The 18,185-nt window shown below is 37.5% G+C and overlaps 1 protein-coding gene across 1 annotated transcript; it reads left to right on the plus strand.

Annotated features, from left to right (window-relative positions):
• Positions 1-1,148: 1,148 nt before the first annotated feature.
• LOC143367667 (arylsulfatase B) lies at positions 1,149-15,313 on the plus strand. The gene is made up of 8 exons (XM_076809737.1): positions 1,149-1,448; positions 3,998-4,157; positions 5,061-5,287; positions 5,382-5,619; positions 6,842-6,999; positions 9,159-9,450; positions 11,973-12,277; positions 12,887-15,313. The coding sequence occupies exons 1-8, from the start codon at positions 1,341-1,343 to the stop codon at positions 13,121-13,123; spliced, it is 1,725 nt and encodes a 574-aa protein (XP_076665852.1). The 5' UTR covers positions 1,149-1,340; the 3' UTR covers positions 13,124-15,313.
• Positions 15,314-18,185: the final 2,872 nt, after the last annotated feature.

Consider the following 18,185-nt stretch of genomic DNA (forward strand, 5'->3'; position numbering starts at 1 on the left):
ATGCTTGAGTGTACAAAAAAATGGCTTAGGCGTACAGAAAGCCGAACTTTCAGTGCTTTAACTCTTTCGATCTTAAACGAGCACCATCTCAGCCAAATAAATAGATACATACATGTGATATGAGATATTAGACAGTAGGGTTACCCTCAACAGCCTAAAATCCGCCCCTTCTTCAAACGCATATTCTGAAGTAATAAATGAATATAGAGATAATTTCTGTTTTAATTTTTAATCGTCGTTTCGTTGACTTTAATGCACAAAAAGAAAATTTTAAATATATTTACAGGAAAAAAATTATAAATATAAACGTGAGAGCGTGTACGCGATGCACCGTCGGATGAAGCACACGATTCCGAACAGGTGAATTGCCCAAAACACCAAGTAAAGCAATTTTTATTATCTGTAAGACAGTCTAAATCTTGTGTCGGAAGCAAAATTTTGATAAACAAATTATTACAATATTTATGTTGAAGTATATATACATAATATAAAAATATTTTTATCTTTTTTATCTTGTGTATATATATATTTTTATTCATATATATATATATAGGAATTTTGCACCAAGTAAAGCAATTTTTATAATCTGTAAGACAGTCTACATCTTGTGTCGGAAGCAAAATTTTGATAAACAAATTATTACAATATTTATGTTGAAGTATATATACATAATATAAAAATATTTTTCTCTTTTTTATCTTTTATACATATCTTTTTTATTCCTATATATATATATAGGAATTTTGCACCAAGTAAAGCAATTTTTATAATCTGTAAGACAGTCTACATGTTGTGTCGGAAGCAAAATTTTGATAAACAAATTATTACAATTTTTATCTTTTAGAATTCTTCGAAATCGTCCACAAAAGTCCCAACAGCAGTAGCCGCGAATAATTTCCGAGGTTCGCCCTGTTAAAATACTGGGGCCGGTCGGGCCCAGAAATCATACTAGGTACACGCGGAGCGGCTCGTACGCAGATAGTCAATTACATAAGTACGGAAGACAGCATGTAAGACGAGAAGCAACCGAGTTTAGACACGTACCCCCTTTATTACCGTAATTATCAGTGTATTTTCCCTACTCTCTCGCGCGGTCCATTCATGAGATGCCTCCTCGTGGGTGGACTATATAAACGTGTTTATTTCCGCTCCTCGTTCCTCATGTATTCCGTAGGAGCCCGCTGATAAGCATCGCGCGTAACGTCCTGACGGCGCTTCTCCGCGAATCCGTGTTCGAATAGTGACCAAGAGGAAGTATTCCATCGTGCTCCACCGTTTCTTCGTTTCTCAGTCTCCCCTATCGAAATCTTATCGCGTGCCATCCTGATTTGTCGCGAAACATGCGTCGGTTAAGTGCACGCTTCTTGCTCTTCGCCTTGTGCACCGGCCACGCCGTCGGCCTGTACGAAACGGCACCTCACATCGTTGTGTTTGTGGCCGACGATTTGGTAAGATTATCAGAAATACTTTGCTGAGGAATCGAGCCTCGACCCTGCTGCTTAGCACGGTGTAGATGCTGTGTGACAGAGAGATTTTGCAATTGATCGGGGACCACGGGCGGAGGGGGGTGCAAAAGTGGCAGTTGCCCCCCACCCCCCGGTTTTTGAGGAAAAAAATCGCTTATTTTTCAAAACTGATCTTTATTAAGTTCATACTAAAGAAGGGAATATTTTTAAATTTTTAATTAAATTTGGGCTACAAAATGGGTTAAAAAAGGCAAGAGGGGTATATTTTTTTTACTTTACCATGAACACAAAGTTACCCTCCCCCCTGGAAAAAAGTCTCCGGACGCCCTTGTCGGGGACCATTTCTGTTGAAATTGGCTGAAATATTCGTAAATATTATTTAGGGCATACATAAAACGTGCAGATTGCTTTCGTTGTGAAAGGAGAGAATATAAACTGTGTAAAGCTGCGAATGGCATATTTGAATACGTCGAGGAATGGATGACAGTGCATGGTGTCCTGGAGAGAATGGTCTCTTGATGGGGGTGGTTGGAGATTTAAAGAGGTGAAATGAAGTTAACAAAGGCCGGTACATATAAAATCGAAAACGTACATGTAATAAGACAAGTACCATTAAACTTGTAAAAGCTACCTTAATTTTGGTAATTTTAGCTGCTAAATTTATCATGGGACGGAAAATAATATCTTAACCCTTAACCGGTGACGTGGAGTCTGCAAGAGTCCTGTGGAATTGTTTTTCCTATATTTTCCTTCTTCTCATTCGCCCTTGTTACCCACGATGAAACGAAGAAGGTATATGCATTTAGGGTGAGAGGTTGTTAACATTTTTTTTTTACAATATTACGTCGCGACGTGAAGAAAAATTCCAGTGGCTTCGAACGAAACATGCAAAAGTATCTTTTCAAATATGGAATAAACTCCAGTATATGTTAAAGATAAATTCAGATTTATTTTCAAATTATTCATGAGGAGTCTGTGAGATCCCACGTCACCGTTTATGTCACAAAATGGAAAGTCGTCAGTTAAGGGTTGACTTTTTTAAATGGCCTCTTTTCCATCACTGAATACTTCACCTTTTTGAGTTTCACTTTTGGGACACCAATCACCGCCCCAAGTAAACCAGCATTTTTCGAAACACCCCCTATGTTTGAGTACGTACATGCGTGGAGTTATCACATGTTCAGCGTTTTCTGTCAGATTTGCGTGCGATCTAACTTGTCGCGACACTTCCTCTTAAAACAGAGCGTAGTTCATTTTCTTATTGTTTGTATTAAAGTATTTTGTGGAGGGAAAGCAGCGCGACTACAAATGGCAAAAAAGCAAATTCGAGACCCACGAGTATGGGAAACGCAACGTGGCAGCCATTCGTATGTGGCGTATGCCTGCCTACTTTGCTTAATTCGTTACGATTAATCTGTACTACGAAAGCGTTTTGAATTGAAATTGTCCTTAGTTAAGGCAATTATCGTAGCTCGAAAATTATCCACGCCCCCGCGGCTAACAAGGATGCTAGCGCTTGTGTGACTCACCGTAACCGCAAAACAAAAATCCCTCGCCCCCTCCCGAACCTGTCGTAATATCAATTACTACATTACGCGGCGCAACATTTTATTACATAATCGCCCCATCATCCCGCGCGCCACCGTGAATTTGCATGAGAAACTGCATCACTCGCCCCCGTTTTGAAGCATTCTAGACGAGTTCTTTCCATTAACCGTTGCATTTCGAGTATTCCTGCCCAGTGGCGGATTTAACGGCCGCCCGATGAACAGTTGCCGCCTGGGCCCCTGCCCAGAGGGCCCTCCGCGGGCCACTGTTTCTACCCCTATGATGTGCGCGTGCATTAAGGAGTCGCAAAAGAATCAAACACCAAGTGACTTGAGTACCTAATTAATAGTTTGGAAGCTTGCAAATCTAATGGTACTTAATGCAAACATTTTAAAGAAACAAATCCGAAGCGATGGCTATTTGTGAGTTGGCAACCCCCTGGCAGTCAACGCGTTAAACATTTGCCTGTCTAAAGTTTCTATCTTCAATGTTAGTAATGTAATACCTGTGAATTGAAACCCATTCCAAGAAATGAGAAAGAATGTACAGGGTGAGTCCCCTAACTCTGCCACCCTAAGTTACTTGTAAATTGTTTGTTATATGAAAAATGGTCTGAAACAAAAGTTGTATGGTACCGAGAGTAAGCGTAGAATGTCGCAATTAGTTTTTCGTTCGTTCCAGCAATTAATTTTACAAGTAACTTAAGGTGGTAGAGTTAGGTGACTCACCTTGTATGCAGATCTTGGTGAAAAGCCTGTACTGCAGCGTTTTTAGTATTTCCAGAGATAACGTCAGGCAGATCTTTTAATATTAAATATCTTCTGAACTGTTCGTCACCTGAGCCTAATTGCATAGATCATTCACTTCAGTACCTTTAAGCCCTATCGCTTTGAGAGACGCCATTAAAACGTCAACATCAGGCCTATGGACCTATCGCTTTTAGCCTCCCTTAATAAGAGAAAAGGCATTTTGCTACCTCGTAGGGGTGGAACGATGTCGGTTTTCATGGGTCGAATCAGATACCAACCCCAAACATCGACGCCCTCGGGTATAATGGGATCATATTGAACAGACACTACGTGCTGCCATCCAGCACACCTTCTAGGACAGCTTTCTTCACTGGACTGTACCCCCTTCGCATTGGTACGTGCATTGACGAATGAGTGCTTTTATACTTGGGAGTTACATACAGCTAGATGGCCATAAAGGAACGTAAAGATTAGAATTCTTTTTCTCCAATAAACCGTTAACTGTTATATGTACATATTTTTTTTTTCAAAGTCTCCAGGATTATGTAACTCTTTAGAACAGTGATTCCCAACCTGTAGGTCGCGACCTACAATTTTTTAGTAGACAATTCTTAGCAGTTATTTATTTTAATATGGCTGAATTGTCATAATGATGTAACACTGATTCCTCAAAAATGAAAAGAAGAAAAATCTGGTCACCCAGATGCAAGCGCAACCGTCGCACTAAATAAGATAATTAAATATATTAAATATCTTTAAGTATATTTAATATATGTGTAAAGACAATGAAATATTATGAAGTTAAAATTATATTCTGAAATATCTATTTTTAATGTGTTTTCTTGGCCTAATTAAATTTACCTCACCATATACAGGGGGGTCGCAGTTTATTTGAATTTTATAAAAGGAGGTCGCTACTCAAAGCTTGGGAAACACTGAGTTATTGCGCATGGGCGTCCGGAGGGGGTTGGGGTGCGAAAGGGACAGTTTTCCCCCTGGCTTTTGAGAAAAAATCGTTTATTTTTAAAAACTGATCTTCATTAAGTTTACATATACTACAGAAGTGAATATTTCTAAATTTCAGATTAATATTTTTAAATTTTTAATTAAATTGGCACTACAAAATGAGTTCAAAGAAGCAAGTGGGCCACTTGCTTTTTCATTACTATATTTTTCGTCACCCCAAAGTTGCCCCCTCCTGGAAGAAAGTCTACGGACGCCCTTGCTATTACCAGAGTCCCTGTATTTTGCAAATGTGCTACCCTGAAGCGACCCAACAACGCAATGGTTTCTACAGGGATGCAGGGGGGTGGAATCCCCGGCGGCGAGCCACGCGGACTTCCGTTGCACATAAAAATCTTGCCAGAATATCTACGAGGACTGGGGTACACCACGAAGTTGGTTGGAAAATGGCACATGGGGTACCACACCCCTCAGCATACTCCATTGCACAGGGGTTTCGATTCCTTCTTGGGCTTCTACAACAGCCATATTACTTACTACGATTACAGATACACGCATCAGGTGGGACCTGATGCTCACTTTCTAATTATACTTCTTACGTGGCGTAATGAAGCTGCATCGTTATTATGACCTGGGCGGTTCTTTCGTTCTTTAGAACATGAGCGGTTACGACATGCACCGCGGTGATGATCCGGCTCACGGGATCAACCGCGAGTACGCGACGGACTTGTTCACCGAAGAAGCAATTAGGATTATCCAGAATCACGAGCTCCCTAGGCCCCTTTACCTCCAGGTATCGCATCTCGCGGTTCACGGGCCGGTGGAACAACCCGCGGAAGATTACAGCAAGGAATTCGTCCACATACGCGAGCCGAATCGTCGGAAATATGCCAGTACGTAAACGTGAACACCAGAGAAGGGAGCGCAGAGTGGAGAATGCGAAGCAAGAAGTAGAAATCTCACGACGCAACTTTCTTTCTGGATATCTTACAGAGGAATGGTCCCATCCGGAAAATTCTGATTTTAAGGGGAGGTTTCGTTCTAAAAATCTATCTTTTTTTTTTATTTCATTTTTCGAATGTTCAGACCACAGACCATCATTGTTTGTGCGCTACAAAAATCCGGTGACTTCTTAATTTTTTTATGAAAATCTCGAATATTTACGGACACTACAAGAGGTTTGTCCCGAAATGGCACAGGTTTTACACATCCCGTAATTTTTTCCAAGTCGATCTGAACCTCAATTCGTTCGCAATCGGGGAAAATTTGAAGAGTGACAAATATTCGAGGAAAACGCGTTTAAAGTTTCTGGGCAAAGGCGACGCTATAGGTTGCCGCCTGACGTTTTTAGCTGCCAAATCTACAATTTTGCGAATTTTACTATAAACCCAGCGGAATATTATTCAGAAAGGATAGTATTTTCGGAAAATGCAATAAAAAATCGATTTTTCGACTGCCTAGTCCCCTTAATGAAACTTTGTGCGAGTGTGCATATTGGACTTTGTAATACACAAGGAGCCATTTTTGTTCTGCGGAAATTCACAACTGAAGGGGGTGAAATCACCGCTTAAACTTAAAGTCATCACGTTTCCTTATTATTTTATTTTAAAAATTTCAAATATAAGAATAGTTTCTCTTTTCATGCTCCATCATACTACCAAATGAAAAATAAAGTTAGAGTAAAAAAAACGAAAACACGCGGCAACTTTAAATGCTGATTTCACCCTCTCAGACTGAATGTCTTCGGAAGAATAATTGCTCCCTGCGTGCTTCAATATGTTCTATATTCGCGCGAAGTTTAATTAAATTCAGAATCTCCGGATTTGGGAGCGTTTCCTTGATAGAAGCAGGTTTTGTATTACCTTTCCATTTTGTTGCGATATGAAGTTATTCTCAGGTTCTTAAAGAAGTGATACTAAGGAGCACTATAATCAGTGGAGTCCAAACTCCGAACGGACTCTGTAGGCGAGGGACAAGCAGCTGCAAACGAAGTTACTTGAATGTTTAAAGAGCGAGGAGAGGTTTTCGAAAAACCGGAGATTATTTCTTCCCTTCCACTTTTCCATTTTATGATGATTTTACGAGATTTTATTTCACGCGATTGCTTCGTGTTAGGAATGGTGTCGCGGTTGGACGATTCGGTTGGTCGCATCTTCCACGCGTTGGGCGATAAAGGGATGCTCAGGGACTGCTTGATCCTGTTTCTCACCGATAACGGAGCAGCGCCTATAGGCAGTTACAGAAATTCCGGATCGAACTATCCTTTGAGAGGGGTAAGATACGCAATGTTAGCAAGTTCGATTAATTAAGAGATTTACGTGCGAATTGTATATCAGCAATACTTTTACATTTGCTGTCTGATATGTCGAGAATTATATGTCACGTATTATGAATTACAATCAAGTTGTTTCAGCTTATAAAATTATATTCTAAATCTTCCAATTGCGTCACTTAATTTTTGGGACAGGTTTTAAGCGAAGTGATTCGTAGTTTTTGTATTACAAAAAAATTCAGACGTTCCGTCAACCTTAATATTTTTTCATAACGCTTTAAAACTGAAGAACAATTTACGTCTCGCATGACAGCTTTTCTTGCCTGATGTCTCTACAATGTGAGGATTATTTGCAATTTTATTTGCAACGTATTTTAAAGTGAAATACTGTAATTAAACGAAAGCTGTGTTCTGCTTGGGAAACTGGACTAAGCAGAACGTAAAATTCATGGAAATTGATACAACAAATCGTTACGAAAAGTAGCACGTTTCAATTTTCTCACGACAAACAGCACGTTTGCCTTCGTTCTTACGAAAACAATCGCGTTTCGGTTTTCGCCGCGAAAAACTGGCGCGTTTCAGCGGTTCGGAAAGTAGCGTGTTCCGTTTGTAGCGACGAAAAGCAGCAGATTTGGATGCTTGGCTACGAAACATCGAGAGCGTCACCTTAAATACTTTACGACGCGATTTTTATTCAGTACCAGCTCGGTCATTTATTAAACATTAAAATACCGCGCTTAAATTACGTAGATTAAAATTTTAATACGTGTTTCCTTTTGGAGATTAGATGGAGTTATTATTTATTAAACAATATTTTCAAAAGTTGAATTCTTCGATGCGAAATACACTTCAACAATTCAAATTAATCACGCGCGGAAACGTGATTTTTTCTGCAGTAGAACACAAACCGTGCTATCATTCGTGGCGAGACAGGGTAGTGCGCTAGTGTTCGCCGCAAAGTACGAAATGTGCCATTATAAAAATATCCTAGTTTCCGCGGCGGAAGACCAAACGTGCTAATATTCGTCAGCAAACGATAGAACGTGCTTCTTTACGTGGCAAACTGAAACCTGCTACTTTTCGTAACGCGCGTCGAAGTATAAAGCATTTGAGCCGTTTATTTTGAAAGTGGCGTAAGTCCATTTATATTCGAATCGAGATATTTGGGGGTTTGCGTTGGATTAAATTTACAAATATGGGTAACAGATAACACAGCAGTGTAATGTTTTTGGCTTTCCAAGGGTGTTAAATTCACCATCCCAATTAGCATAATTAACATTATTTAAGGAATAATGTGTTTGATGGCTATGAATGGACTTACGCCACATTCAAAATCGACGAAATGATGTTTTCAATTCTTAAGAAAGCACAAGTCCATAGGAAAAGTAAATTTCCCTTGAAATAAAAATAAATGTATACACTTCTATGTTATAAAATCAAAAAAATATTCAACTTTTATTCTTTGTTAAGTAATTTTTACAGTAAAATTAACCAGCATATTTTCGTTTTACAAAATTTTAATGATTTTAAATATATTAGTAACAATTTGCTTCGGAATGAAAAGATCGTGTAAGAATGTAACTATTAAGATAGCTAACTGGATTTTTTCGGAAAATGGACTTACGCCACTTTCAAAATCAACGAAATGATGTTTTCAAATTCTTAAGAAAGCACAAGTCCATAGGAAAAGTAAATTTCCCTTGAAATAAAAATAAATGTATACACTTCTATGTTATAAAATCAAAAAAATATTCAACTTTTATTCTTTGTTAAGTAATTTTTGCATTAAAATTAACCAGCATATTTTCGTTTTACAAAATTTTAATGATTTTAAATATATTAGTAACAATTTGCTTCGGAATGAAAAGATCGTGTAAGAATGTAACTATTAAAATAGCTAACTCGATTTTTTCGGAAAATGGACTTACGCCACTTTCAAAATAAACGCATCATTTATCAACCAATCGCGTTCTCAGCTAAAGTTTATAGTAAATAATTTTCTTCTGGCGGAAATAGTTCTCGAATAATTACAGAATTTATGGCAGTATCGCTTTCCACTGACTGTCAAAAACAATAAACACTCCTTTCTTCGTGGTTGTAATTTAACGAGCAAATGATCATTAATTTCCATAAATGGTATTTTGCTTCCGTTCGTTGCAGATGAAGTACACATTGTACGAGGGTGGCGTGAGGGGTGTAGCGGCATTATGGTCGCCAAGATTGCAGAAAGCAGCGCGCGTTTCCAACCAATTGTTGCACGTGACCGATTGGCTGCCGACTCTTTACTCCGCGGCTGGCGGCGATCTAAAGGATCTAGGCGAGATCGACGGGGTCGATCACTGGCACGTCCTCAGCGACGGTCACGGATACGGCAGGGACAAGCTTTTGTTGAATATCGACGAGGCATCGAAAACCGAGGGAGCGATCTACAGACGATTCAAATTGTTGCGAGGTCATTGCCTTGCAAACAGCATAAAATCAATCTCCATATTTTCACCGCCATGTAATCCAATGGATTACATGGCGGTGAAAATATGGAGATTGATTTTATGCTTTTAATTAAAACTTATAAATAGAATCAGAACGAATTGAATATGCCACGTTGAAATATTACTGTTCGCTTAGCATTAGCTGCACTGCGTTCCACATTAGAGCATACTCGTTTCGCGCAGGGATACACTGTCGATTGCTAGTGAAACGGCAGGGAAAGTGCTACGACCAATCGCGAAAGAGCTACGACCAATCGCGTGTGTCAGATTCGTGGGAGCTGCGCAGATCGGTTGCAAATTGGTAGGGGCGTTGGTACGCTCTTATATGGAACGCAGTGTAGATGCAATGCATGGATGCAAACTCATTAAAATAGATATTTCAAGTCGACGTTAGGATGCTAGTGAACACCAAAGGAAATATTTTTCTGAATTTAAATATGCAATCGTCTTCACGCATGTTTATTGGCTGAAGGCTGTGTGAAACACTTTCATTTCGATTTAATATGCTTCCTTCCTTTGTAAATTAACTATAAGAATGATATTCAAAGTTCATATAGCGCCTTTTTATTTTACTTTTGAATTGAAATATTTTTCAAGCACGTTTTGTTAATGAGATATTTTTTTTATAATTACGCCACCCTCAAACATCTTTGTTGCGTTGGATGATACCAGGAAAGTGCAATTTTTTTTTAGATCACAGTCGAAGGAATTTTGAAGGTTGCGCATGGTTTTTAAAATGGGGTTGTATATTTTTTATTTGTGTAGATTTTAGTTATACACAAATAAAAATATACAGGGTGTAATCAGTGGTTCAAGCGAAAGGGTGGCGAGTCTACGTGACAAACGGAGTCGAAAAAGGAAAAGAATACAAATTTTTTATACGGCGCTGCGTTCTCGAGAAAGTTGACTTTGAATTTTAGTAAAATACGCGTGCTCCAAAGTACAGTGCTAGGCGCTTATTCGGCTAAAATTCAATTATCTCGAAAACGTGGTGTGACATGAAAAGATTTTATTCTATAGTTTGGACGCATTAGTTTATGTAGAATCACCACCCTTCCGCTTGTGCCACTGGTTACAGGGCACCCTGTATATCATCGTAATTAAGGAAGTGGATGATCTTGAAATTTCTAATGAAAAGGTTTCTGATCGATCAAAAAAAAATTCTTAACGTCACAATAATAGAATAGCTGTTACTTAAGTCAAACTCTTTAGATTTCTCTTAATTATACAGGGTATTTTACTAATAATTCAATTATAAAAAGTGCATGGATTAATGACAGTATAACCTGCTTATTAAGCTTCTTCGTTGCTAGGAAGACGCCTTTCGTGTTACATAAACTTCTGGACTTTAGGCCCCTCTTAAAACCGTAAATAACGTACATAAATCATGAATTGTAAATTATATTGCCTTAACATTTGTACGCGGTCATGAAGTTCTTATGAATATGGATAACTTTCACGGGAAACGATTTTTAAAGTAATGTACATTTGAAGAGTTACAGGAACGTTTAGTTCCTGGCACATTGGTTCGCTAAGCACGTCTGACCATACACAATCCCTATTCCCTTGTTCACCACGTTCCACTTTGCTCTTACAGTGCAGACTAGGGTGGCTCTTATCTTCGACATTTGAATTTTCTTCGCGACACCTCCCACAATAGTTCCGAATAATAAAAAAATATCTGTGTAAAGTTTGATCCCAATCGGATAGTGGGATATATCGTCGATATTTTTGCGAATTTCGGTCCCTAATTTTCAAACATTCATGACATATCAAACACTGAAAGTACAAAAAAATTTATCTTTTTGGCATATCTCGGTATATGTCCCCCTTAAATGTTTAAAAACAGTCCTCGAAAATAAAAATTACAATTTTGTTTCCGCCTTCACGAATAAAAAGTTTAAACTTTAAGAATTTGAAAAATATTTTTTTTTAGTTTTTCGGGCTTTTTTCGAAAACCGTTTGTCGCACGAGAAAATGTAATAGAATATAAAAGATGCTCCTTGTCTGGATCTACAACTTTTGTTTTACATATTTTTTTATGTAATCAATAACTTGGAGGATATTCATCCTACACCGCAACAACATTCACCCAATATTTTGCCAGTTCTGGTTAATAATAAAGACTATTGTCACCTAATTATTATTATGTTATGTACGTGCACGCATATCTCCTAAGCATGCTGCGTCAATATATATAAAACTAAAAAGACAAAAATAAAAAATTTAAAAAAAAAATAAAACCGACTTCCAAAAAATAAAAATGCACTAAAAAGTAAAGAATAATTTAATCCCTTATTTAATCTACGACTCTCATACGTTTTAAGTCGGCGTCTCATCATTTGCACTGTGTAAATCTGGCCCCGACTTAAAAAATATGTGAGGAAATATTAAATAAGGGATTCGATTATTTTTTACTTTTTAGTGCATTTTTATTATTTTTTAATATCGGTTTTAATTTTTTTTTAATTCTTTGTTTCTTCAGGCTCCACGGAAAACGGTTACTTCGATGGATACTATGGTGATTCAGGCAGGACGATGGAGAGTCCACCGTACGCGGACCTCGTTCTGAAGAGTTCTGTCTCCCAAAGTATCACCTATCATTTGGGTGGTCCAGTGACGCAACCGAGTACAATTATGCAATTGCGACGAGATGCATCGGTCCAGTGCCGTCCAAATGTGACGTACTTCAACAGACACGTGTTCACCACTTGCAACGTTACAGAATGTTTATTCGACATAGTCAACGATCCATGCGAAACGAAGAACATCGCTGAGGCGTATCCTAGGGTAAGTAGCGCAAACACGTCGGCAATAACGTCACCGCCAAGCATCTTCCTTCATAACTTCTTCCAAATTTGACGAAACCACTTGGGCCTCTAGAGAATCTGGAAAGATTAGTTCATTAGATGACGTGTTTTCGTCGATTAGAAAAAAAATTGTAATTAGTCAGGATGGCGAGGAAAATAGTGAAGGTAGCTTTTTACAACTTTTTTTTATCTAAGCTTGCAATGAAAATGTAACAAATGCCTTCTGTAGATTTTATTAAAATTTGATCGAAACCCGTGCACCTTGATAAATAATAAGTTATTTATTTTCCTATGCACTTTTACAGTTCACCTTCATTTTTCAAAACCAACTCTCGATGACCGAGTTGCCTTTCGTTTTGATCCCATTCTTCGTAGCGAGTGGAGGGTATAAGAGAATTGTAAACAAATTCAAAGCTATTCCTTTCAAAATATTCCCTCTCCCTTCGCTACCTCGCTTCACATTCCCGCCTATTTTACGTGTGTGCCTACAGTGACTCGCATTAATATTCGGACACTTTTTAAAATCGCATAACTTTCTTAGAATGTCCACTCTGGCATGTCTGTGACAGTGTTTCACGTGTTGCTTTAGGTTGCCCGGGACTTGGATCTCTATTTGGAAAGCTATGGGCACATTTTGATGAGGCAAACCAAATTGCCCGTCGATTGGTTGGCTGATCCAAGGAGACGGAACAACACCTGGGAACCGTGGATGAATTCAGGGGCTGCGATATACGTGCCAAACACCGCGGCAGTGGTTGGCAATTTACTGTACTGCGTTCACATTCTGATAATCTTCGTGTCGATGGTGTCGAACACTTTCATTTGATCGCGCAACGTTCGTACAAACGGCGAATCTGCCTATTAAAATTGTCACCATTCCACTGAAGCAGGGTCGGCGGAGCCAATTTTTCCCGGGTGTGGAGTCGGAGGGAGTACAAATTAAATTATAAAATTTCAACGGGCTACGAAACAGTAGTGCGCAAAAAAAAAAATAAGAAATGGTGAAATGCCTTCTAAATTTCGGAAGGGGAATTCCACGCACAGCAAAATCTCAAGGGTGGAGTACTCTACGCATTCGCACAACTCACGCCGGCTCTGCAACGAAGGGGCATTGAGTATTTCAGTTAATTACGCCGAACGATTTCTTCGAGCAGCAGGGTAATAGAATGTGCAATCTGTAATTTGCCTGTAACATTACACTTGCAATTTATGAATTGCGTTATTAGAAGCTTGCGTCATACAGGCTATATTCCCTCTATCTTCAGGAACGAGTACGTAGTTCGATGATGCACGATGCGCTCTGTGCAGCTGTCTCTATTGCATTTAATTAGACCCGAAGTGCGCAAAGTTTTGCTTCGTTTCATTTTGTTTGTGTTAGATTTTGGTGCAAGACGTTTCGTGCGACAAGAATACCCTTAGTTTAACCCTTGGACCATTTTGTATTCACAGGTCCACAAGTAATATATGTAATTTGATAGAGCGGGTCAAAATGGACCCACGTATCCACCAGACGAGCTTTAAGGGGGAATCGTAATTTTTGTCCTAAAAACATAAGAAAATTTGGGGATTCTTTTTGAAGAAACTAGCGATTCGATTCATCTGAAATTTGGACGGTGTTTTTTTTTTTAATAATAAATACAGGAGTTATGCATGGTCGACCATCGCGCCGCGTGAAATTCTTCGTCTGCTGGGCTGCTATTTTGTTGCATAAGAAAATTGGCGCAAAATTGGATAGCAAAAATTAAAGCTTCAGGCTTTGCAGTTTGAAAGCTCACCACTCTCCTGAATAATTTTTTTTCTTCTATTCTGGTGTTCTGTTCTACTTAATAAAAAAACTGCCACTTCTTCAAAGACGCATGAAAACATGGTCCAAATTTCAGACGAATCGAATCGCTCGTTTCTTTAAAAATAAATTCTCAAATTTTGCTTTTTCGCCCCAAGAATAGGGTTCCCCCTTTAAGTCGCTAGAATTTCGGGCTCCTACGAATACATGGAAGAAGCGATGAAATATTTGAAGGTGCCGCTAAAGTACTGTTGATATGTTTAATTGGTCGACTTTGTTTAAGTCGGAAAATGCAGAAATATGGCTCGAAACACTTCTGTTCGGCCGATCAATTATGGCGAAGAGTGCTGATTAACGAGGTGGAAATTGGAATAAACGAGTTCATATCTACGATATAATTAACGATTTCGCCGACCTTGCTTCGTAATTCAAACGAATAAGCAATTTAGGTGGTCTTCCAGGAAAGCATTTTAACGAAGAATACTCGTATTACTTGCCGCAACTTAAGATATTGGGGTCGTTAGTTTAACGTGCTTAAAATTTGCAAGGTAAACCGATGGATATTGTTTCACGCGTGCCTGGTATGATCTAAGACAGCCTACGATGCGCGCACGAACAATTCTTCGTCGTGTACTCTCCTTTAGATAGAGAGGTCTCCTTGGGCTCTTTAAATGGTGCTCTAGATCTCCACAATTTGAAGTTAAATGTGCCATCGAAATTGGCGACTTTCCGGATGAATTGTAGCATTGATATCTTTGCTTGTAACACATTGAAATAGTGATCATTCTCAAAATTTATTGCGACGAAGGCGTGCTGTTTTAAGGGATGTTCATAGATTTTCGGTAAAAAATCACGATAAACATGATACATCTGCAAAGAACTGTAAGACGAGAACTATTGTGCAACTTCACAAGACGTATGTGTAAAGAAAACATTCTGTTGTTTCTCAAGTTTAAGAACGGTTTATAGTTTCTGCAATGTAGAAATGTAAAAAAGATTTATAAGCGTAAGGAAATTTTACAGTGTTTAAGTATACGTGCGATGTAAAACTTAGACTGTTGTTTCTCCTATGCAGTGTACATAAAATAGCTTCGAGGTGCAACAATTTATTTATTCACTTAAAAGTTTCATCGTAATTTGGACTTTTGAAATTACCAATTAAAATTAAGTGAAAGCAAACGTTCAACTTACTGTATAAATTATAGAAACAATAAAATCATTGATAAAAAAAAATCTTTTTAATTGTAAGTTTTTAGCGGGAATCTGTCGATGATTGAAGTTTCATTTGTTTATTATAATTCTCATTACTCTAGACGAGTCGTGTTTCCAATTAAAACACGCGAAATACCTGCTCAGACATCTTTAAGACTCGCCTGTAATCGTCACAGCAGATTGCTGCAATCATTTGTCACGTCGCGGGACGTGACACATTACTATCTTAGACTTTAATGCAGATTGAGATAAACGGTGATATAATTGCTGCAAGATTTAATTGTAAGCCTACTACAAAGATATCTCTTATCAGTATAATTTTTTATTGCCATCGTTTATTTATTAAACGGTATTAAAATACCGCTCTGCTGCACCGTTAAAATCATAGAGAGGCCCAATTTAATAATTCACATTCATTTTGAACGATAATTGAATAATTTAATTAATGATAGTTGAAAGAGTGTTGCAGAATGTTGTATTTCCAATGCTGATGTTCGAGAGTATATTTTTCATAATAGTAGAAATGCATCTACAAAGTGTCATTGCAATTATTTAAATGCGATCATATGTATTTTTTTTATACAAATTGATTTCTTCCATTATTAATGTAATAAGTATAAAGGAGTATAAATGAACACTTTGCGAGGTAGGTATCTCAACAGTTTTTCAATTACGTCTATATCTTCGATATTTTTGCGAATTTCGGTCCCAAATTTGCAGGAAACATTCGTGACATATCAAACACTGAAAATAAGAAATTTTTTTTTATCTTTTTCGCATATTTCGGTATATACCCCCCTTAAATGTTTAAAAAATAGTCCTGGAAAATAAAAATTCCATTTTTTTTCACCTTCATAAATAAAAAGTGTTCTAGAAGCATTTAAACTTTCAAATTTTGAGGATAAAGTGTTTTTGTTTTTAGTTTTTCGGACTTTTTTCGAAAACCGCTTGTCGCATGAGAAAAAGTAATATAACATAAAAGATGTTCCTTGTCCGGATCTACAACTTTTGTTTGACATATTTTTTTATTTAATCAATAACTTGGAGGATATTACCTAAAATCGACTTTGCGTTTTCCGATCGAGCTCCAATTTTACACGGATTTTTTTTTAATTATTTGGAACTATTCTGGAGGGTGCCCCGAAGAAAATCTTGAAAAAAAATTTACCAAGAGTAAATAAGAGCCACCGCTAATGTATATACGTTATAGCGTATGCGTAAAATTCATACTTTTGACTCATTATCGTGGGAGGAACTTAAGAGGACTTCGGCCTTATTTGATACATACGATCGATAAAGCCGTATAATTGAGAGATCTTTATTTACCGAGCAACAGGTATCGCAAACGCTAATGAAACATTTATTCAATCTTTCGATCTTAACCGGTATATCCGAAATATCATTTGGGAGCTACAAAAGTGTTTTCTGTGAAAAGACTGTACCATAAAGTTTGGGCCACCGATTTATAGAATTAAGTAAGCATTCTATGCAAAATTTTAGTGGGGCCTTAGTAACGCCTGAAACTCGTATGATAGCCTACTCAACCTTTTTTATTTTCGAAAATTAAATTTACTGGATGAAAATTGAATTGGATGATTTTTTTTTCATTCGAAAGAGGGGGGTGCTCCGGTGGTCCCTTCCAACACTGCATCAATATTGGCTCAATACTTTGCCAGTGCTGGTTAATTCAAACTTCGCCTAATTACATAATTTGTATATCATGCATCCTCGCATTTTGAGTATTTCCGCGCGTTGAGTTGTAGACCCCATATAACGAATTTGAGACATCCCTATTCTCACTTTGTCGAGTCTCTTATTTTTGTAATCCTCCGTTTCTAGCAAACTTTTCGCGTAGGTAGCTAACTAAACTAGCAGATCTTTTCGTCTAGGTCCACCCACATTTTCTTACATAAATGTAGTTATGTAACTTAAATAACTAAAAAGCAAACAGTAAGAAAATTTAAAGAAAAATTACAACCCCCTTCAAAAAAATAAAAATGCACTGAAAAGTAGAAAGTAATTTTATCACTAATTTAATCTAAGATTCGCAACATTTTTTAAGTCGACGCCGGATTTACACAGTGCAAATGACGAGGCGCTGACATAGAAAAATTGAGAGTCGTGGATTAAATAAGTGAAAAAAAAATTATATTTTACATTTTAGTGCATTTTTATTTCTTTGAAGTCGGTTTCTGGTTGCATTTGTAACCTGTACTTAAATCTAGGTGGAGGATTCTAGATTTCTGGTTGCATTTGTAACCTGTATCTAATCTAGGTGGAGGATTCTAGATTTTAGGATGTACGGAGAATTTTTATATTTTCTATATTTTTATTAAATTTTTACGTTGTTAGAGTGTAATTTTAGTTCATTTGATTGAATAAAAAATAGTTAGGCCGGCATTTAATTATATAACTATATATATATATATTAAATTATATAAATATTAATATATATATCTATATATATATATATATAAATTATTTATATACCTATAGATTATCTATATAGTTTTCTTTATATTTATAGGTATATAAATAATTTATATATATATATATAGATATATATTAATATAGATTATCTATATAGTTTTCTTTATATTTTTTTCTTCTCACAAACATTTCACATAATTATACACGGTGCGCACTAATTACATGCAAAATTTGAGCCTTATCAGTGACCAGACCCTCACGCACTCCCTTGTGACCTTGGCTTAAAGTGTGTCACAGATAATGTTAAAAAGTGCCAAATTTCGAGGTCGAATCCTCGAATTCTGTCCGATCCCTTATTCGCCCACCCTAGCAATCATACTGAAGATGTTTCCGTGGGTCAGCTGAGCGAGGCTACCCTTCGTAGCACCTGTCGGATTCGCTTCGAGCGGCGTGCTCGCGAATG

The sequence above is a fragment of the Andrena cerasifolii genome, chromosome 4 (genome assembly GCF_050908995.1).
Source record: "Andrena cerasifolii isolate SP2316 chromosome 4, iyAndCera1_principal, whole genome shotgun sequence".
Taxonomy (NCBI): Eukaryota; Metazoa; Arthropoda; class Insecta; order Hymenoptera; family Andrenidae; genus Andrena; species Andrena cerasifolii.